This window comes from Phragmites australis, chromosome 4, assembly GCF_958298935.1.
Source record: "Phragmites australis chromosome 4, lpPhrAust1.1, whole genome shotgun sequence".
In the NCBI taxonomy this organism is placed as follows: domain Eukaryota; kingdom Viridiplantae; phylum Streptophyta; class Magnoliopsida; order Poales; family Poaceae; genus Phragmites; species Phragmites australis.
Window position 1 is genome coordinate 16,064,088 of NC_084924.1, and position 22,257 is coordinate 16,086,344.

A 22,257-nucleotide genomic window follows, 5' to 3' on the forward strand; every position below is an offset into this window, starting at 1 on the left:
GAACCTGTCTAAATCCTTGGTGCATTTACTCCAACGAGCCGACGATCATTCGTCCCGCCTAAGTCCCATACACACGCATTAACCCCACGTACGAGGTAGATCCAGAATCAGCCCCCTGACCGAATCACAAAGGGGGTACCTCAGGATCCCCGCTTACGGTGTTCATCCACCGACAATGCTCATGATTGAGAGCGTGACATTTTGAAATATTTTTACACCCTGTAGGGGTACAACTTTACCCACAAGACTTAAGGATCATACGGCTTGAGTCACCACACAGGTCCACCCAAGAGGGTACTCGTGTCAACCTTTCCCAATAACCCATAACCATTTGAATCAGGCATCGCTCGATACAGAGCCCACTTAGGTTAACTCTCGGAGCAACCTCAAATGTCTCTTACAAGCCTGCCCGCTCACACCATCGATGTGCAATCTCAAATGATCACAGCTACAGAGGTATTCGGCTTATCTTACCATTAGATCGGTATGTGGTAAGTATGGTAGGTGATAGAGCCAACTGTAACAACTATCGATGCTTAAGCGACGTAAGCGGTCTATAGTATCCGGGTTCCTCTCCCAACCTACCTCGGAGAACTCCACATTGGAGCAGGAGAAACACCCCTAACACGGCTCACATCTCGACTCATCCTCACTACTCAACCAACCAACACCATCAAGCCAACATTGGTATCAATGTGACAGTAATTAAAGTCTATAGCTTGCGAACGGGGTTGAATCACAGCTCGACTTCTATCAAAGAATTTATGCATGGCTAAGCATTTTGGTTAACTTTTAGACTAGATCATTATCAAGTTAAACCCCAGTTACAAGGTGATGGATCACCAATAACTCAAAACAGGGTGTAATGCATCAACATATATTCTACCCACACAAGACCCGACATCGACTCAACAACATGCATAACATACATAAAGCATATTTTATTATATTAGACACATATGATCTAAATTAATAGGAGAAACGTGCTTAGATGCTTGTCTTGCTGCTTAAGTGGCTATCCAATGCTACCCACATAGAATTCAAAGAACTCATGTGGCTCGGCGTCACCTTCAACCACACCCACGTCACGCTCCGGATCCTTGTTCACTAAAGAAAAACGCATGCAATGATGAGCATGAATAAGGTGTAACAATGTATGCTACAATATGCATAACAACAAACTAAAATTGCAAGACATACGAAATAATAGTAAACTTTGTAATCTAAACGACTTCGAAAATGTAATAAGAGACCGGAGACTCTGGGTTGAACTCGGAACCTCTAGGTTCCTAGAACCTCCGGGTTGTACTCAGGACGGAGATTCTCTGCTAAATCTAAATCGAATTAACCCAAACCCACCAGGTTTAGCTCGGACTATCCGGGTTAGGCAGGTTTGCACTTCTCGACCCACATGTTAAATCTATCCTACACAAACATACTTATACACTATACAAAGGCTTCTAGACTCAACTTGCACCCTAAACCCTAACGATTTTTTAACACAATTCAGCGGGGTTTTCACTGGGCTACCCGAACTATTTGAGTTGTCAATAGAGGTTGCTTCAAGAGGGAAAATTTGGCCGATTTGATTTGCAAACCTCTCCAAATCAAAGGGAAATATGTTTGAGATAGTTCATAGAGTCTAGAACTCACTCACCAACCTAGCAATATGATTCCTAACATAAAACTCATCCGAATCATCTCTTTTTCTCTAAAGCTCAAGAATTCGAGAGCTCTGCAAACTTACCTCCAAACTCAAAATCAACCCACCAATTCACGCATTCTTACCGAGGAAAGCCTAAGGAACTTACCCATGGTACTTGTGGAGGTTGGTGACCATCGGGCTTCATCGAGAGAGATTGAGATCGAGAGATAAGACTGAGAGCTCCATCGGGTGAGGAGTGAGGGGATAAGGCTAAGCTATGCTATACACGGACACTAGAGACATTCATTTTACCTCTGTAAAATTTTGGGTCCAACTTTCACTGCCAGTCCTACTAACGAACAAACACTGATAAAAAGTTATCAATGTCGGTCCATGTTTACGAACCGGTACTGAAGTATCAGTACCAGTTGGTAACTATAACTGACACTGATAATGAGTATCAATGCCGGTTTAACCAAGCTCGATCATTGATCGAGCTCAGAATGTTACGAACCGACACTAATGGGGCGATATAGATGACCTATTCTGTTGCAGTATTGTCTATTTTAGTTTATTGATCAAGGACTCAAACAAGAGGACAAAACAACACATTATTTTTTAAAAAAGAAAAGAAATATATACAGCCAACTTTAGCTATTTTTCCCTAAGACATGTACAAAAAGATAGCCGGGTAATCTACCGAAGAAGACTCAACTAGCGGCTAAGAAACCCTAGCCCAAAACTGGCAAAATAAAGAGGAGGAATTTTCATATTTCTCCAATAATATTACTTCCTTTGGTCATTAAAGTGTCCTTTTGGATATTGACACGATCCCTAGAGATCATTTTTATTCTATTTTTGTTATCATATATTTAAAGAAAAATTATAAAAATCCACCTACAACTATAGGAGATTTTCAAAAACCTATATGCAACTTGTTTTTTTTTTTGCCGGTCTAACATTCACATATCTTCTTATGTGCCAATTACCCCCCTAAGTCCTTCTAACATGACATGGTGGCTTATGTATGAGACCATTTAGTCTGAGTTGATATTGCATTATGTATGGTCGAGAACCCATCACGAAGTCACATCCACGAAATATCACAATCGCGTAATGATCCCATTCGACCATTGCACGAATCTCGACGCGAAGCGATCGACCGCCGCTCTCCCCTTCTAACATTGCTTCTCCCGTCGGCGCTTCCCCTTCCACTCTCCCTCGCAGACACACCGAGCGCTGCCTGCCGCCGAGCTCGGAGCGGAGCCACGCACGCCACCAATGGCCGCCGCAGCTATCTCTGTCTCCCGTTTCGCTCCCGCTATTCCAAACCGTAGTCGCCGGATACCCCCCGCGCTGCGCGCCTCGGCACGCGGCCTCACTGGGCGCGCCCGGCGGCTGCGCTGCGAGTTCGTCGCCGGTGGCGGGAACGGCGCGCTCTCCGGAGAGGATGACCCTCGCCTCATCGACCGCGTAAGAAGCTCCCCGCTTTGTTCGCTCTTGTTCTCCTTGTCTTTCTCTTTCTTCTTCCTTCTCTCTTTCTGGCATTTGGTCGAACAAGTGATGTGCGCTCCGCAAGAACGGCTCTGTATGGCTTCCGCGGTGACGGACGCATGATTTCGAGGTACCAGAGCGCAGCGTGGCAGTGGGAAAAGGCAAAATGCAAGCTTCGGCATACTGTAGGGTTTGTTCGCCTTCGTGTTCCTCGGTTTGGCATTGTGTGGAACACATGGCTTGCGAAGTGGCATTGCGCTAGCTGAAGTGTGCATCTTTTGCTGATTCGTGTATCTGTGTCATTTAACTCAAGAGGCATTGAATAATATGTGCGCTTTGTGGTCGTATCAATGTGAAGTGAATCAGTGGATAGGCAAGCTTTCCCCTGATTGTACTTGCTTCCAAGCTTGCATCAGGGAAAGGCTTGTCTTGTCGTTAGACATTTGATTGGTACCCTAGTGGTCTATCTGATTAGTTGGTGCATCAATGCTAATTAGCTTGACCAATTGAGCTAACAATAATTGTGAGATCTGAACTTTAAAAATTTCAAACGGCGACAGGCATGTAAGAGCATTCACAGTGTGATTGGGAACAGAACTGAGTCCTACCATCATTTTGTTGTATTAATGCTATCCAGCAGTCCAGAAAAAGTCATGATTAGCCACTGCTTACCTTGCCTACCAATACACTATACAGGCTTTCTAAATATTTCCTTGCTTTTCTATGACACAACCCAAACATCTATGAGCTTACAAAGATGGAGCGTGGTTTACCTTTGGATTTTATTACGAGACTCCCACAAGAGATGTTGAGCATTGGAGTAGAAGAAGCTAAGTTCACATTGCTAGGAATAGCAACTTGTATTTCCTAGAAGATCTGGATCTGTATATATACACATATACAGATAACAATATGCAAGAAACCCCTTATAGTCTAGAGATATTACACAGAGGAATATATATATCTAACATCCTCTCAAACTCATGGGGATCAACCACACTGAGTTTGAAGAGATAGGACCTGTGTTGAGCTGTACTCTGTGCTTTCGTGAAGAAATCAGCCAACTGAAGCTCCGAAGGAATATACTGAAGAGCAATCACATTATCCTGTACCGGTGTCTATGTGTAAAAAGTATTAACACCAATATGCTTGGTGAGCTCAAGCTTCATTGGATCTTGAGCAATACTGATAGCACCTGTACTATCTGAGTAAAGAGGAGTAGGTGCAAGAGAAGAAACACCAAAATCCTCAAGTAACCACTATAACCAACTGAGCTCCGCTGCTAACAATGCCATGACTCGCAACTCAGCCTCTGCACTAGAACGAGAAACCGCAGTTTGCTTTTTAGTTTTCCAAGCAATAAGAGAAACACCAAGAAAAACATAGTAGGCAAAAATATACCGGCAATAAAAAGGATCATTAGCCCAAGTAGCATCAGAATAAGCACGAAGCTATAAACAGTTGGAGTGTGAAAAGAAGAGACGACGAGAGATAGTCCCACAAAACACATAGAGCTGAGTGGGAGCGGAAACGAACTGACTAAGGATGTGCACTGCATGAGAAATGTCAGGACGAGTGACACCAAAGTAAACAAGACTCCCTACTCTGAGTGGGAGCGGAAACGAACTGACTAAGGATGTGCACTGCATGAGAAATGTCAGGACGAGTGACACCAAAGTAAACAAGACTCCCTACTAGATGATAAGAGGCTCACCATCAGTGGAATGAAGCTGAAGATTAAGCTCCATGGGAGTCTCAACAATGCGATCATTAGTGAGAGAAGTACGATGAAGAAGATCCTGAATATACATTTCTTGGAACATAAAGAAACCCTCAAAAGTAGAAGAAATCTCAGCCTCAAGAAAGTAGCGAAGAGGACCAAGATTGGACATAAGAAATTGCTCATTGAGACAAGCCTTCACAAAGACAATATACTCAGAATCATCTCCTGTAATGACCATGTCATCAATATACAAGAGAAGAAGAGTTCGACTATGAGAGGAAGTGTGAACAAAGGGGCAGGATCATGAGCACTAGCAACAAAAACCAGCGGCAATGACTATAGAAGAAAAACGCTCAAACTAGGTTTGAGGGGCTTGCTTAAGGCTATAGAGAGAGTGACGGGGACGACAAACCATACTCTAAGGAACAGAATACCCTGACGGTGAGTGCATGTAGACCTCATCACGTAACTCACCATTAAGAAAGGCATTCTTGACATTAAGTTAGGAGATAGACCACTGACGCACAGAAGCAATAGCAAGAAGAGTGCGCACTGTGGTCATTTGGGCCATCGGAGCAAAAGTCTCATCATAGTCACGACCATGCTCCTGCTGAAAACAACGGGCGACAAGACAAGCCTTGTAGTGCTAAAAAAGAACCATCAGAGCGAGTCTTAACCTTATAGACTCACTTGTATGTGATGGGACCAACATGTGGAGGAATAGGAACAAGATCCCATGTGCCGATGCGTTTAAGAGCAGCAAGCTCCTCTGCCATTGCATGCTGCCATTCCTGATGATGACAACATCACGATAAGAAGACGGCTCTGCATGAACAACACCAGCAAAACCAAAGCGATCAGAAGGACGAATCAAATGACAATCACGAAGAGAATAGTGAGTAGAACATGGAGGAACTGATCACCGGAAGTAGATGGCTCATCAGCATGAGCTCCATGACAGGAGAATTGAGACAACGTACTCTATCCAGCAAGAAAGGAACGAAGATGCCCAAAAAGAAATTTGCTAGCAGAGTCAACACGAAAAACATGAATAATATAGGAGTGCCAAACTGAATTTGAATCATAATGGCAAAACACTTACATATAGATACCATCTCACTACGAGAAGACATGAAATAAATCCATGTTTGACGAGAGAAATCATCTATAAAGATAATATAGTAGCTATGACCTCTGACCTCCTTTCGAAATGAAGGGAGCCGAACCCCATATATCTGAGTGAACAATATCAAAAGGACGTTAAGACACCGACTCATTATGAGGATAAAAAAGCCGAATCTGTTTACCAAGCTTACAACTCTAATAATCTAAGGACACATCTCCTAAGACAGACCCTAAACATGATCCATAAACATGAAAATAGAAGAGGTAGCCGAGATCCATAAACATGATCAAATAGACGTGATCCATAAACATGACCCATAACTAAAAGACCGACGAACAAATGAAAATAGATGTGATCCATAAACATGATCAAGACGATGATGCCACTGCTGGAAGGAGCCAGTAGTCAAGGAAGCAGAAAGACTGGTGGCAGCGGAAGGACGATAAAGCTAGTTAAACTCCTATAGACGTTAGGAATCATGGCGCTGAGGGCCAGTACCAACCAGAGCACCCGTGCGACGATTCTGAACACAATAAAAAGTTAGAATCTAGGATATCACGACAACCATGGTCAATAAGCTGACTAGCTGATATGAGTTGCATGGCGAGTTGGGGAACATGAGCAACAGAAGGAACGCTAAAAGAAGAAGTGCTAAGAGTGCCCCAACCAACAACAGAAAGAGAAGTACCATAAGTGGTAATGCCATTAATAGGAGAAACAAGAGGATGAAGCGAAGATAGGCTGAAAGAATCATAAGTTATATGAAAAGATGCTCCTGAGTCAAGAATCCAATGAGAAGTACGTGACTGAGTAGAATGTTGTCTCTTAGTAACAGAAGAGAGAGTAGTAGAGCTAGTAGAACTGTCAATGCAGAGCCAGAGGTAGCAACCAGACAACGAAGGAGCGTTACAATCTCTTGCTGAGTGTTAGTCGAAGAGGTAGCCGAGGTAGAAGCACCAAAAGAACGTCGAAGATGCTTCTTTCGGTAGCAGTTCGCCTCAACATGGCCCTCGTTGCAGTAGGTGCGGCGAGGGCGACCACCACCACTTGAACAGGCCGCAGAAGGCGAAGGAGTCTTACGATGAGCAAACAATGGTTTAGACGAAGATTTAGGCGCAACAAGTAGATGAGCAGCCAACACTAAACGAAGTGGCAACAGTCCAGAACCACGCATATGAGTCCCCTCTGAGCGCAACTCCGTAAGATCCTTCACAAGCGTGACACGAGGATGTCGTGCAAGCAGCTAAGCCTGACGCTTCTCAAACTCCGAACGAAGGTGAGTCAGGAACTCATAGAGGCGTCAAAAATCTCGTTCAACACACAGACCTAAGCAGCACTGACAAGAGTGGCAACCAACAACACAAAGAGAGTCCAACTTCTAAGTATAAAACACATCAACTGTGGCATAACCCTGCTAAAGAGATTGCTCCTGGCGAACAACAAACAGATAGAGAGCATCCCCGGATGACTCATAGGTCTGACGAAGATGAGTCCATATCTGAAAGGCAGTAGAGAGCTCAATAATCTTAGAAGAAAATCTGTGCTCCACACTAGCAATCAGAATAGATGTGGCACAAGCATCATCATCCATCCACTGAGCTCAGTAGACAACTGATTAGGATACTGCTCCAAAGCTTCCTAATAGGTGGATACAACCTTCTCATAGGCAGCAGTGACGATGTCAATAGCTGTTTTATCTCCTTTTTCGATAGATGGTTGCACGGACTCCGTTGAAAGCTCGAGGGAAGGCAGACAAGGAATCTCGCCATAAAGAACACCCCAAAGACAAAGGCTGCGCATGTGAACGTGCATATGCTGAGCGAAGTCCCTGTAGTTGGCACCATAAAAAATCACCGAGCACCGAGGAACTGAAACGGTGCTCGACGCCATCCTGATGAAGTGACAAACGACGGCGATAGCGCAAGAGAGAAGCGACGGTCAACGGCAAGAGCGCAAAAGAAGCGGCGACTGCTGCAATTTTTTTTTTACTACTCACGATCAGAGTCACTACACAACTAACTGAGCAGAGCACTGGATCAGGTCATGCCGCCAAGGTGAGTCGACGCAAACTTGATCCGGTGGACGGGAGATCCGGCTGGTAAGCGCAGACCAGGCCGGGCGGGCGTTAGCTGGGCGTGGGGCAGTCTGAATCCGGGCGGTGTGGCATCGGCGAGCCGGATCTGGCGGGGGCAGGCGGCGCCGGGAGGTTGGGCGGCGCGGTGGCGGGTGCGAGCTGCTAGTGGTGGAACCAGGGTGGCGTGGCTCGGACAGATTCGACCAGGGCCGCGGTCTGGATGGATTGGTGCGTATTAGGGGCGGGCAGCTCGGATCGGGCCACCGTGGGTGCGCACTACAGCATACCACCATCGCAGATCGAACACGGGCGGCACGGAGTCAGCAATGTAGGTGGCGTGATGACGAAGGGGGGCGAGCGGTGGACATAGAAGATTGAAGAGATCAACAGCGCTGGGCCAAACGGATCCCAAGGGAGGCGGCAGGGGCAAGGGCAAAAGAGGATGAATGAATTACTATAGATGAACAGTAGTCAGAAGGAGTATATGCGTGCAAGGAGAAGAGGGACCCTAACCCTAATTTTGGCTTCATATACCATGTTAGAAATAGCAACTTGTATTATCTGGAGACCATGAGCCAGTATATTTACACCTGTACATGCGACAGTATGCAAGGAACCCCTTACAGTATGTGGATATTACACAGAGGAATATATGTATTTATTCACCCTGTACGCCCCACATTTTTCTCCGAGTCTATCCACCACCGTGTCGTCAAAATGGATCACATCACTTGTTGTAGTATTGCTAGTCACAGACCTTCTGTAGCCGTGATGAGATAACGTGAATCAATTGAGACGTGGTTTATGATAGTAGCAAATATCATAGATGGCAACCCGGAGGGTTTGATTTTGGTCTGGAAGAACACTACTCCCCCCGGTATCATTTTTTACATTTTGGACATGACACGATTTCCATTATGTATTTTTGACCACTATTTTCTATTAGCCTATATTTCTAAATTCCAATCATTTATGATATTATGAAAGTATTTTCAAGACAAATCTACACATGATTTTTATGTTTCCAAACTAAATATTTCAAAAGTTATTGATAGTCAAAATTTTAAAAGTTTGACCGAACATTCTCCAAAATGTCAAGTATCTGTGACCGGAGGAGGGACTATTCGTTATCTCCAATAAGGCAACTCTCTGCTGCAATCTACTTAAATTGAAAATTTTAAAGATCAAGCAGTACCGTAGTCAGATATAGTGCATTCTGTGTTGTTGTCGAATGATTTGCTTTTGTTTGGATGTTACGTTTATGCTTTTCTCGAGTACATATGTTAAGTTAGAGAGCATTATTTATCTTACCTAGCTTGAATTGTAAAGACATTTAGACATGAAGCCTTCTAGTTTAGAGACCCCTGCATCGCCCCTGTCTAGCGACTTGGGGGGGGGGGGGTGAGGAGGGGGTGGGCGACTCCTCCCTCCGCCAGCGCCCGAGAACAAGGCTAGATCTGGTCGTCGACGTGCGGACGCTGGCGGTGGCGACCAACGACGGGTTCGAAGCCGGGCCGTTGTGGTTGTGTTTCTTTCACCCCTTTTTTCTTTCCTTCCCCCCACAGCCAGCCTTCTGTCGCGTCTACTCCTGACGTCCTCGTTTCCGGCTGGTCGGATCCTTGCCTCTTAGGGTCGGATCTGCCCTTTGAGCTTCGATTCGGGCACTGCTGGTCCTACTTGGTCGGGGGGGGGGGGGCTTTGTGGCGGGTGAAGGGGGGGGGGGGAGGGGCTCCGGGGCGCCGCCGTGTTGGTGGTCCTGCCTGTAGCTTTGTTCCCCAGGCAGTCTCGCAATGACGACGGGCTGCTCTTCAGTGGCGTCGGCCATCTAACCTCGTCGGCACTATGGGCACGTGCACTACCAGCCTACCCGAGGTGCCATGGGGTGGGCGACGTCGACGACAGCTTCTTTTGTTGCCTCCTACTGGACACGCTCACCCTTCATCTCGGCGTTGCGGGGTCCATGGCGTTCGGCGGCTAGGTCGGCCTCCTCGGCGGCTCGGCGGCGGCTGCGTGTCGCCGGCGCTGGCCCTGCTGCGTTGCTACGTTGCCGGTGCAGTGCCGGCCGTGCGGCAATGGCTGCATCGCTCATCCCTCCCCCTACCCACTCCCTCTGCTTGGGCAGCCCTCGGCTTCTCCCCTCCTTTGCGGGCGTTTTCGGCTCCGGGGAGTTGTGAGGTTGTTGCGGCTCGTCTGCTGCCTTGTCGGGCTGGACTAGCCTTGCTCGACTTGTGCCGCTCTGCGCGGACTTGGGGGCGGAGGAGTTATGGGCGAAAGCCTTGCCCGGCTGCGTGCTGGTGCCGGTGACGTTGGCGTCCTTGGGGTGTCATTTCCTTCCTTAAGGCGTCACTGGAGCGACTACTCCCTCGTGGCTACTTTGGGTGAAAACCTTGACCGGTTCTCCAGTTGAGCTACGGCGGCGTCATCATCGCTCCCTTCCCGAAGGCGTCGTCTCGGATGGTCACCGCGCTCTTCGGTGTCTGCCTGTTTCTTTGTAGGTGTTGCCCCTACATCCTCGGTCCGCAACTACTCTTCTTACTAGATTGGTGCTTTATGACAGCGACTTGGTTTGATGCGCGCTCCTCCGAAGCGACGTGCTGTCGGCCTGTGTGTCAGAGAGGTGTGGTGTGGGAGTAAGGCTCCGCCGGCCGAGTGAGGGAGATGCAGTGTGGGAGCCCCGCTGATCAAGTTGTGAGGGACATGGTTGTCTGGCTGGTTAGCGCGCGAGTTGAGTTGGGTTGGAGCTGCTATCTGTTGGGTTGTACCTTTTGGTATAGTGGTCTGTTTCGAGTTGGAGTTGTATTGTCGTGTTGGGGTTGTTTGCCGGTTTCTTCAAACCGTGCCATTGTGAGGTTTTCGGGCTTGGTTTCCCTTATAAACCGGGTTAACTTGGTTATTTTGACCTTTCTTTTTCTTAATGCAATGATATGTGGATCTCCTGCGTATTCGAGAAAAGGCATTTAGACATCTCATACGACTTTACCCTTTGTTTTTAACGGATGCATTTTTTGCATGTGTAAGCGGAGATAATCACACGCACTTTCTTTGATTGTTTATAAGTTATAAGAGGTTACATATATATGTAAATGCATGACTAATGGGTACGCATGACTAATGTGAATCCATAATGTGAATACGTGAGCTAACCAAAGGGGCAGTCTAACACCCCCTGTAGTCTAAGCGTTACCGACACAAACATTCATGCTAGATTTGAAATCAGTGAAGATAGAAGTAGGCAATCCTTTGGTGAAAATGTTGGCGTACTACGATGTAGTCGAAAACGTCAATGACGTCACACCGGTTTTGCCAGAACCAGGTGTACGTCGGGGATGAAGGCACGCATCGGTGTTGCCAGAACCAAGTGTGTGGAGTGAAGGGACCATCACATGCAATCAAACAATGTCTGGAAGGGTGCAAAATCAGCAGCAGAGAAGGGCTCGACGGTGGTTGCAGTGTGCGAAGCGGCAAGAGGGAGAAAGTTGAAACAGCACGTGGTGGCCTGAGCAGACAAAGCTCGGGTGAGGAGAAAAAGAAAAAACACATGCATGCATGCAAATAAATAGACGACAACACTGAAGGCATAGTTGTGGTTACAAAAGCAGCAACAGATAAGGGTTCGACGGTGGTTGCAGTGCACGAAGCGACGAAAGGGAGAAAGCCAAAACAACACGCGGTGGCCAGAGCCGGCGACGGGCAACGGCACTGCGCCAAGAGAGGTAGCACAATGGCAGCTGGAGGGGTCGATGTAAACCGATCTATGATCGGAAAACTGAAAAGAAAAACGCCGGATAAGCCTATTGTGCACCAATCTGAAGGATTAGCGACACAACCCCTACACTAGGGGATATGCAGCCCCCGACAGAGATCATGAGGATTGATCTCTTGGGGAGGGGGGCGGATAGCACAGCGGACACCGCCTCGGCGGTGGAGCATCGGACGATGAGGAACACCGACGTAGGGTCGTGGTGGGCGACTGAGGGCGTGGGGCGCAAGGTGGAGAGCACGACGGATGCTGCCCTGTTGGAGGAGCACCGGACAACGAGGAATGCCGGCGCGGGAGCGTGAGATGTGCGGTGGAGAGCACGATGGACGCTGCTCCGATGGAGGAGCATCGAACGACGAGGAATGCCGGTGTGGTGCCGCGTCGCGCAGGGTGGCATGGGGAGTGCGGTGGAGAGCATGATGAACGTCGCTTTAATGGAGCACCGGACGACGAGGAACGCCGGCGCGCCTACACTAGGATATGTGCAACCCCCGGCGTAGATCATGGCGATCGGTCTCCCCTGGGGCGGCATGGTTGAAGCGATTTAGTGGCTATGTTGAGGAATGAAACCCAATGATACCATGTAAGCGGTGATAATCACATGCACTTTCATTGATTGACTAAGTCACAAGTGGTTACATATATATAGCTTGCCGAGGCTAATGTGAATGCATGACTAATATGAACGTATGACTAATGTGAATCCATAATGTGAATGCATGAGGTAACCAAAGAGGTAGTCTAATAGCGTGAAATAGTATTCTACCTTTTGAATGGTGATGCATTAATTTGTTGCTTTGCTTCTCAGTAAGAAATATTGATTTACAATTTCATCTACAGCAAAAAGCTCTTGATGCGGCAATGAATGACATAAACAATTCTTTTGGAAAAGGAAGTGTTACAAGATTAGGCAGTGCTGGTGGTGCTTTTGTGTACGTTTCTAGTTCTTGATTCCTTCAATCAATCCATTACCAATTGCATTCATTCTATATTGCTATCTATACTAATTATTACTGTCTCCATGCCAGTGAGACATTTCCAAGTGGTTGTCTAACACTAGATTTTGCTCTGGGTGGTGGTCTTCCGAAAGGAAGAATAGTGGAGGTAATTTCTTATCTTATGCTTTCTGCACCAATAAGCACGAGATAGTTAATTCTTGCTTTGATCTAGGCATGTTCAGGTCAGCACTTGCATTGATCTCTGCAAAAATTTGTGGTGGTCTTGCTTGTGTAGTTTGGGTTTTGACCTGTTTTTAAATGATTTGACTTGTACAAACTTGCAGGTATACGGTCCAGAAAGCAGTGGAAAGACTACACTAGCTCTGCATGCAATTGCTGAAGTACAGGTTTGTGTTTTGTGATATTACAGTATGGCAACTTTCTGTGAAATTGCATTAAAAAATTATGATAATTAAAGTCGTTCAACATCCAATATGCAGAAGCTAGGAGGAAATGCCATGCTTGTCGATGCAGAGCATGCTTTTGACCCAGCTTATTCAAAAGCTCTCGGGGTAGATATTGAAAACCTGATTGTCTGCCAGCCTGACAACGGAGAGATGGCACTAGAAAGTAATACATTTTGCGCATATGTGGGCTCAGTACCTCTTTTACCTAATATTCATCTTCCCTCTACTTTAATATTAATCTACAACTCTTGTAAACGACCACATGTGAGTCATAGGAGAATCCTTCAGAGATGGTTTGATAGTGAAATTATTTGACCTTTTTTTAAGAAAAAACGCGAGCCCCCCGTTTTAGTCGAGGATTGTACGAATTTTTTTAGCAGATCTCGGCCATGGAATTTATTTTTTGATTCTGAAATGACACAGAACTGCTACTTAGATTTGAAAACTACAGATTTTGGGATTATACTCTGATATGCGTATATGCCAATATTTGTGTCAAAGTTGGAATATGTACAGTGCTTCAAGTACCTGTAGTTCTGAAAGATATTTATACATGTTGGTATGTAGCTCCAAATTAGAAATCTGTGTTCTACACATGCTTTTATATTCACAAGTAATTTATCATTCTGTACTCTTTCAGAATCCTAATAATTGATAGTGTTGAAATTTTGTCAGCAATCGGTATATGTTCTCGAATAAAAACATATTGCATACTGGATTTCGAGAAGTATAAGCCTCTACATCCAGTGTTGTTTTGTTTTGTTTGCGGGCTTGTATTGTCGGCACGACTTTCTTCTTGTTTTATTTGTTAGACTTAAAAGTTACCGTGGATCTGGATGTTTGTTTACATGAAATTTTGGCTAATATATTCTTACTTTATATCAGTTGCGGACCGTATGTGCAGATCTGGGGCAATAGATCTCATTTGTATCGATTCAGTGTCAGCCCTCACTCCACGTGCAGAAATTGAAGTATCCCTTCCCTTCCCTTCCCTCCCTCTCCCGTTTTTCTTTTGCTCTGGTTCTATATGGAATATTGCATCGCCCATGTAATCCATCTATTTTTCAGGGTGAGATAGGGATGCAGCAGATGGGTCTACAAGCTCGTCTAATGAGTCAAGCATTGAGAAAGATGTCGGGCAATGCCTCAAAGGCTGGCTGTACTCTTATGTTCTTGAATCAAATAAGATACAAGGTGTGATGCAGTTACATTGACTTCCAGCTAATTGTTCATTTCCATTTTATTCTGTCATTTGATGAATTTGGTATGTCCGCAGATTGGAGTATTCTATGGGAATCCTGAAGTCACTAGTGGAGGGATAGCTTTGAAATTCTTTGCATCTGTTCGCCTAGAGATACGGTCCATTGGAAAGATAAAATCTGTAAGATCAATGAAGTAAATTTCATCTTTCCAGAAAGGTTGCCAACTTGCCGTGCAATGTTTGTTATATTTGTATTTCTTTTTCTAAGGCCAAGGGAGATGAAGACGTTGGTGTGAAGGTTCGTGTCAGAGTGCAGAAGAGCAAAGTATGTCAAAATTATGTCCAGTTCTTGCTCTGTATTATAATTGCTACTTTCTACAGTAGGCATGATACCTTTTTCTTCTTTGCAAGGTCTCACGGCCCTACAAGCAAGCTGAATTTGAAATCATTTTTGGGGAGGGTGTTAGTAAATTGGTAAGTTTATATTTTTTTGAGCTTTTATCATTGTATCTTATGCTAAACAAAATATCCCACAGGGGTGTCTTCTTGATTGTGCTGAGCTGATGGAAGTGGTTGCAAAGAAGGGTTCATGGTACAGCTACAAAGATATAAGGTATGCCAGGAGCTTTAGAAGAGTTTACATCTTGAATGAATATTTTAGGGTTAAAAATATATTTCTTATCAGAGCTATCTTTTCATGTCATTTGGTTTTGAAAGTAATATTGCATGGACAAGTAATCTTCGTCAGTCCCATTTCCATGTGAACTTCACGTATTTGGGCTGACTATATGAGACCCTCGGAAAGACCTCCATATGGATTCCTTGTCTTTTGAGTACAGTTATTGTTTTCTTGCGGCTTACAGTGACATAAGATAACTAAAAGATCTGAATTTTCTTGTCATGTTAGTTTTCTGAATTCAAGGATCTACAACAAATATAAAAATTCGATGCAGTTGTGAGTATTTTTTCCTTTGAGAGAGAAAAGAAGTAAGCTTCTGTTGTATATCTGTTCCTGTAATTAGATAGAGAACTTTTATATCATCATTTAATAGTTGTTTCAATAATACTGCATCAGAATTCACACTGTGGACCTGTATACTCGGAAATTGGTGCCATTCTTTAATACAACAGTTTCCTACTTACATAACTTCCTTTCGAACTAAGGAATGAGTGAATGACATTGTCCTTGTCAGTATCATTCTATTTGACCTGTTGCTTTCCTTGGTTAGTAGGTAGGAGATTGATGTCACAGTGAAATTATCACATGTATTACCATAAAAAATTATCTACATGTATAGTTGTAGCTTTGATATGTGCTATTTTTTTCTTAAAAATTGTTCAGACTGGGCCAAGGCAGAGAAAAGGCACTACAATATCTCCGAGAGAGTCCAACCATCTGTAGTGAGATAGAAAAGGTTTGCTGGATTATACCTAAGCTGTTTGCATGAGTCTGCTACAGTTGACAAGTATTGAATTCACAATTTTCACTGCTTCAAAGTTTCAAACTAGAGGCTTCAGTTATATTGATCTAATGATATGATCACTCTCAAGCATTTATATGTTCTTTATCAGCTTCCACATAGTCACGATCTGTTATGTGCCATTTGGGCATGCCATGTATTTTGATTAGGACATTTTGGATTCAACACCAGAATTGAGTCCACTTTTATTGTTTCCTTGATATCAATATGATCAGGTCATTGGAAAAATTACTTTGTATAGAAACAAATTATCTAATGAACAATTAGTTTTCTTTCTAGAGTACTTGTGGACACTAGTGCCTTTGTCCATATCCTTTTCCTTAGACATGCTTGATGCACATGCAGGCGGTTCGAGCTATGATACCAGAAGGAACCAGACATATGAGCCTACTAGCTTTTGGGCAGTCATCATCTACTGAAGATGAACAAGTGTATGATGAGTAATAGATAGTACATGAGGTCCGGACGAGGAACAGCTGCTAAGCCGTCCAGCACCAGAATTCTGAGCTTTTGCCCCTCTGCGAGAGGACAGATCAAGACTAGAGGTGGTCCTTTGCTAATCCTGATCAAACAATCTACAGTATTACGCGCTGTTGGAGGGGAGTTTAACTGATCAGTAACCATCTGCTGTTACAGCGGGCATGGTACCACCATTGTGAACCATTTCACTTGTGGGGGTATTTGGTGTAATGACAAAGCGACTGATATTTCCGATTAATGAAGCTAATGTTTATTTGCACATCTGTCAACTGTTCAACAATTTGGAGCGACCTGTGATCATATTTGTGTTTAGTCAGCAAAAGAACGTTTACACTGATATGTGGTTACCCATCAACTATAATCTAACCCCTTTTTTTGTTGCATCTTTTGTTGAGCTGTTAGAAATCCTGAGAGCCCACCCTGTGTTATTACCCCTCTTCATACAAGGCTGAAACATTTGCTACCAAACCCTAAGGCAATCACTCTGTCCATGTCTTTCTGTGAACCATTGCCGTGTTTACAGTGGAAAGCCGATTTTCCCCCGTCAATGCAGGAATGCCATTGCCCCTGAGATATGGCAAAATATATATCATAACTGTGGGGATTGTTGCAATCCTACGACATTATATGACGCCGCATAGTTAGACGGAAAAGAAAAATTAAGTTCGCTGTAATTCTGACTTGATAATGGTAGTAGATCCCTTTGTAGTGCACCTGCATTATGCTATGCCCAAATACAAACGAGCAGAGTCCTGTAAGGTCGTTATCTACCAGCTGATGGAGACCGGCATTTTATGGTACCTTCGTAACAAAACGAAGATGACAATTGGAGACGCAGACTTAAATTATTTTGTAACATGAATAATTTTGAATCTCGATTATATAAATCACGAGTTGATCAGTACTTGTCCCCTCCCAACCTCTCCCGTTATCTATCTAATAAAAACCGAAAAGAAAACTGGTCTCCCCCTAGTCCCCTCCCACCTAATAAAAACCAGAAAAAAAAAAACGAGCATGAGCTTGCAAGCATGACACTGGAATACAGGAAGGAGTGTGGCCGTGACATTGTGCTGCAGTCAATTACCATCAGTCAATTACCATCGTCTTAGGTGAATGCACAGATGGTCACCCAGAATCCACAATCCAGTGTGACCACCTGCTTCAGCTGGAGTCAGGAGCTGATATTGTGAAGGCTCACACAGAATGGCGGCCTAAGCGAGCGCAGGGCGAGGGAAACATGGGGTTTTTTCCCAGCTGAGAGTGCATGGATGCTTCTGAGGTTAATCCGGCAAGAACTAGCTCCTATGAAGTGCAGATTCTACGTTTGGCTACTAACACAAAACAACTGTTTGATGGGAAGAAGTTTGGTGCTTCGGGGATGGCCACATTACCCAACCTGGGATATGTGTTACACACATTCAGAGACTGCAATGGGTTTGTTGGTTGCTTGTTCTTATTCATACACGTGAGAGGTTTCGGAGAAAATGCTTAGATGGGGAAAGCCCAGGAGGGCATGATGAGGAATTAGAGGAAATCTGAAGCCTGGGTTAAGATAGCAAAACGGGTGGAATTCTTTCGTCCTGCTCATATGAATGTTCGTATGGAACGAGAGGAACACACCAGGTTATTCAGACCATGGATGGGGCGTGGATGAGCTGTGTTCTGGTGCTGATTGCTGAATGAGAATGCAGGATCTGATTGAGTCCGGAGCAAAGATTCTTATCATCTTATTGATTGAATTATAGCCCTGCTGCTTTTACATCAAAAATATTAGAGAAGTGGAGGTAATTGCTGTTATCAGTTTTTACCCATCGGCTAGAAATTATGCATGCTCTTACCTATGCGAACAAAACATTTTGCTCTCCTTCTGTCAATGATGGAAGCTAATACATTCTTTATTAGCATAGTCAATGAAAACTAATGCATTATTCTTTAGAATTGTTTAAAACCAAGTATGATGTTTTGTTTTTCTTGTGTAAAAATAATATTTTGTGAGAGATTTAAAAACCATTGCAATGTAGTGTCCTATTTAAGATCCGTTGCAACGCACGGGTATTGTACTATATGTTTTTAAAATGAGTCTCTTACAATAACATAATTCATTTTTTAAAAATGTGTCATGTCTCATTGCATACCACCACTCTAACCCACTCTGCTACTCATATGATACCAATTGCACACGTCCAGCATGACACAACGAGAAACTCATATCAAACTAATAAAAAAGTGTAAACTACATAATATTAGTCGACTAGTGTAAAGTAAAAGAGCAACGGCTCAAACATGGACGGGCTGTTTATTCCGTTCTCTAATGTCGTGCGATTGAAGTATGATAATCTCCGGTATGCGCATATGAATTAATTGTTTTTCAGGAAAATCTCTTGTCCAGCAAGGTGTGTACGGAAAAGATGATTCTACAACACTAAGGTGCAGCGGGGGGACGGCGGATCGGAGGGCGTCCGCAAGCAGGTCCTCCGGCAGCAGCTCCGTCGTCATGTCCGTCTTCTTGATTTCTTTCCTTGATGCCTTGCTCGTGATCGCTCGTCCGTTCAGAGTCTGAACGAGAGATTTTAGAATTTACCACCAAATTCGTATGAACTGTCGCGGACTGTTTTGCTCCTGTTTTTCTTCTTCCTCTTACCTCTTCTTCGCCACGGTCATGAGAGCGCCGCCGAGGTCGACGCAACCGACTATGAGGAGCACGCCGCCGGAGACCATGACGCCGGCGTGAACACCCCGATGCTCCTCAGCTACCGAGCCTGCACGCCGCCGCTCGCGGACCACCTCCTCGCCTTCTCGACGGGGGCTTTTTTTTTTTGAACGGCGCTTCTCCAACTTGCGCGACCTTTTGGGAGGCCAGGGGTGCAGGAGAGGGCTCGAATCCCCGTCGGTTCGACTCCTCTTACCACCGGGCTCCATGCCAGTCCGCCGACGGGGCCTTTCCGGCGCCAGCTTCTAGGAACCGCTGAATCGAGATGAACAACCAGCTGCTTAACGCGCTGTTGATGCTCCTGAGCATCTACCAGCACCCTGCGCTCTGCCACCATCTCTTCCTCCTCTGCCGCTGGCGCCCCCACGACGCCGCCGAGCTCCGCGCCCGCCTACTGCAAGGACGGCACCGCAGCGCTGCGCCCTGGGGAGCGCGCACACATGGCCTTTGTGGTGGCGTTGCTCCACCGCACCGTCGCGTGCCCTGCAACAGAACAATTCGTGCATGGGGTGGCAATTTCTGGAAGGTTTGGAAATTGAGTGGCAAATTCTAAGAGGCACGCGTATTGGGTGATAAACTTTGAAAATCTCTTGTTCACAGACACGGCCACCGGATTCAATTGAGAGGCAGCCTCGTGCGGGGCATCTTTATCACAACGCCTCCATGATTTTTTAAACAAGGGCATTTTTATCACTTAACTAAATATGAATGATTGCTGCCATGGTCAAAATTGGCAATTATATGAAACAGAGAAAGTATCGACCATATCAAGACCCGTTTTTATGACCATATCAAGACTCCAGTTTAACTTAATCAATTAATTAGATAATATTTAGGTTATATTATAGATAATTTCTTAACTCATATCATCTTAGTTAGCTAATTAAGTTAAGTGAATTCTCGGATATCCATGGATCCATCCAGGCCCATCCTCGCTTGGCGGTTTTGATTTTGATTTTGCAGCTCACGTGTCCTGATAGTATGAGTTTGCAACGAGATTAACTTATAGGTGTAGAAAATGATGAGAAATATTGAAAAAAATTGGGCCATCGTACCTTGACGCTGGCCATATACTCCTGTCTCCTCTTCGTTAACCTGACGTCACCTCAGCCGTACATCCCCAATTACCCACTATCAAATCAACCTCCACGGCCAGCTCTGCCTTCGCCGCTGCCGCACGCCCAGGCCCTCCCGGCGGCGCTCTTCTCTTCGATCAGGAGGATCACATGTCGCTCGCCGTCGTCTTGCGGATCTCTGGTCCGCGCCGTAGAACTCTCGAAACCCAATTTACCCGCACGGATCTCACTTCTCTAACGTCACCCCTGGCCATCTGCAGGTTGCGCGCCTTCGTGGCGAGATGGCGAAGAGATCCAAGAAGGAGAGGAACAGGGACCCGGCAGCCAACCTCACCGACGACCTCATCGTGAAGATCCTATCGCGGCTGCAGGTCAAGTCGCTCTGTCGCTTCAAGTGTGTCTCCCGGTACTGGCGCCACCTCATTTACCACCCCCACCACCAAAGGAAGCTGCCCCAGACCCTATCCGGCGTATTCTACCGCATCATGAACCCCTCGTGATTCCCTAATGAAGCTCGCCATTTCGATGTCTGGGACAGGGTGTCACAACCTAGCTACGATTTGAGTGGACTAGAAGCATACGGCACGAATCTAAGGAGGAATTTGGGGACGAGCGTTTAACTATTGTATTGGTTCTCACCCCAAATGAGTCCTGATCATCTTTACAATAATGACATAAACCTTTCTCTCTGGCCCCAGCTGGTTATAACACCCCCGGTCTGGATTACAATTCGATCATTAAAGCACTAATTAAACCGGTTCAACTAATGATTAACTACTTAGATGGAAAAGCTAAAACATTCTTAACTGTGCTAATCCAGCATAGACTTTACACAGCTACAGCTTAGCTGGACACAACAACGAGCAACGACAACCGTGGATCAATAGCGATCCTCAACTGTCGGATAATGTAGTTATGACAATTCCCTCCTTTTGAAAAAGTGCTTGCCCCCGAGCACTTCTACTCGCCTGAACACCGGTTTATCAGAATGAAGTTGATTCTATCCCCACCATTCACGAATAGTTTGCTAATAAAAACTTGGAAAGGATGATTTGATGAAGGACTTATCTTCCCAAGTTGCTTCCTCTGGACGTGTATTAGTCCACTGAACCAACCATTGAGTAACAATAGAATCATTCCTCGGCAATGCTCTTGTCTCTAGCACTGAAACTGGAACAGACTTAACACGCCCATGAGAATCCACCATTGGAAGATCAAGACTTGGAACAGCACGATTGCTAATGTGTTTCTTCAGTTGACTCACGTGGAATACCGGATGAATTTGAGTACCACTCGGCAGCTGAAGTTTATAAGCCACCGCTCCAACTTTTTGCAGAATCAGGAAAGGGCCATAATATTTGGTAGTGAGCTTCAACGGATTTCTCAAACCAAAAGCTGCAAGTATATACGATTGCATCTTTGAGTAAACCATATCTCCCACTTGAAAAACCCTCTCAGATCTCTTAAGGTCTGCATACTTCTTCATGCGAAGCTGTGCTTGATTCAGATTTTCCTTCAACCTTTCAATCATGTGCTGTTTTTCTAACATAAATGAATTGGCCAAAGATTCAGGGCCAGGAATGACTACTTCACTAATCATAGAAGGAGGATAACCATAGAGAGCCTCAAATGGTGTACATTTGAGTGAAGTATGGTAGTTAGTGTTGTACCACCACTCAACCAAAGGTAGCCAAAAGTACCATCTTCTAGGTTCCGCAAAAGTCATGCACCTCAAGTAATTTTCCAAACATTGATTAACTCTTTCCGTTTGTCCATCACTTTGGGGATGACATGCTGAGCTGAATTTTAGAGAGATCTTAAGTGACTTGAACATGGATTGCCAAAGCTCACTTGTGAATATTCTATCCCAGTCAGAAACAATTGCAGTTGGAAGTCCATGAAGCTTTACTATGTTATCCATAAAGCTTTGAGCTACTTCAGCCATAGTGATTGGGTGTGATAAAGGAATGAAATGAGAGTATTTGGTCAATCTATCTACAACCACCAAAATTATGTCTTTTCCATTTGACTTTGGTAACCCCTTAATGAAATCCATAGAGATTTGGGACCATGCCATATCAG

At 45.0% G+C, this 22,257-nt stretch overlaps 1 protein-coding gene across 2 annotated transcripts; it reads left to right on the forward strand.

Annotated features, from left to right (window-relative positions):
• The first annotated feature begins 2,792 nt into the window (after window positions 1-2,792).
• LOC133915815 (DNA repair protein recA homolog 1, chloroplastic) lies at window positions 2,793-16,650 on the forward strand. 2 transcript variants are annotated; one of them, XM_062359145.1, is made up of 13 exons: window positions 2,796-3,118; window positions 12,663-12,754; window positions 12,851-12,926; window positions 13,105-13,167; window positions 13,261-13,390; window positions 14,113-14,198; window positions 14,296-14,421; window positions 14,504-14,608; window positions 14,697-14,753; window positions 14,840-14,902; window positions 14,965-15,041; window positions 15,771-15,843; window positions 16,255-16,650. In XM_062359145.1, the coding sequence occupies exons 1-13, from the start codon at window positions 2,927-2,929 to the stop codon at window positions 16,351-16,353; spliced, it is 1,239 nt and encodes a 412-aa protein (XP_062215129.1). In that variant the 5' UTR covers window positions 2,796-2,926; the 3' UTR covers window positions 16,354-16,650. The 2 variants fall into 2 exon arrangements, with proteins under 2 accessions (XP_062215130.1, XP_062215129.1); XM_062359146.1 differs by lacking the exon at window positions 15,771-15,843 and having other exon boundaries at window positions 2,793-3,118.
• The last annotated feature ends 5,607 nt before the right edge of the window (window positions 16,651-22,257 follow it).

Bases quoted from the DNA above. Each gene is read 5' to 3' on its own strand.
- LOC133915815 (XM_062359145.1), top strand. From the start codon at position 2,927: ATGGCCGCCGCAGCTATCTCTGTCTCCCGTTTCGCTCCCGCTATTCCA. The intron at 14,903-14,964 runs GTAAGTTTATAT...AATATCCCACAG, and splicing joins GGGAGGGTGTTAGTAAATTG to GGGTGTCTTCTTGATTGTGC. The intron at 15,844-16,254 runs GTTTGCTGGATT...ATGCACATGCAG, and splicing joins TCTGTAGTGAGATAGAAAAG to GCGGTTCGAGCTATGATACC.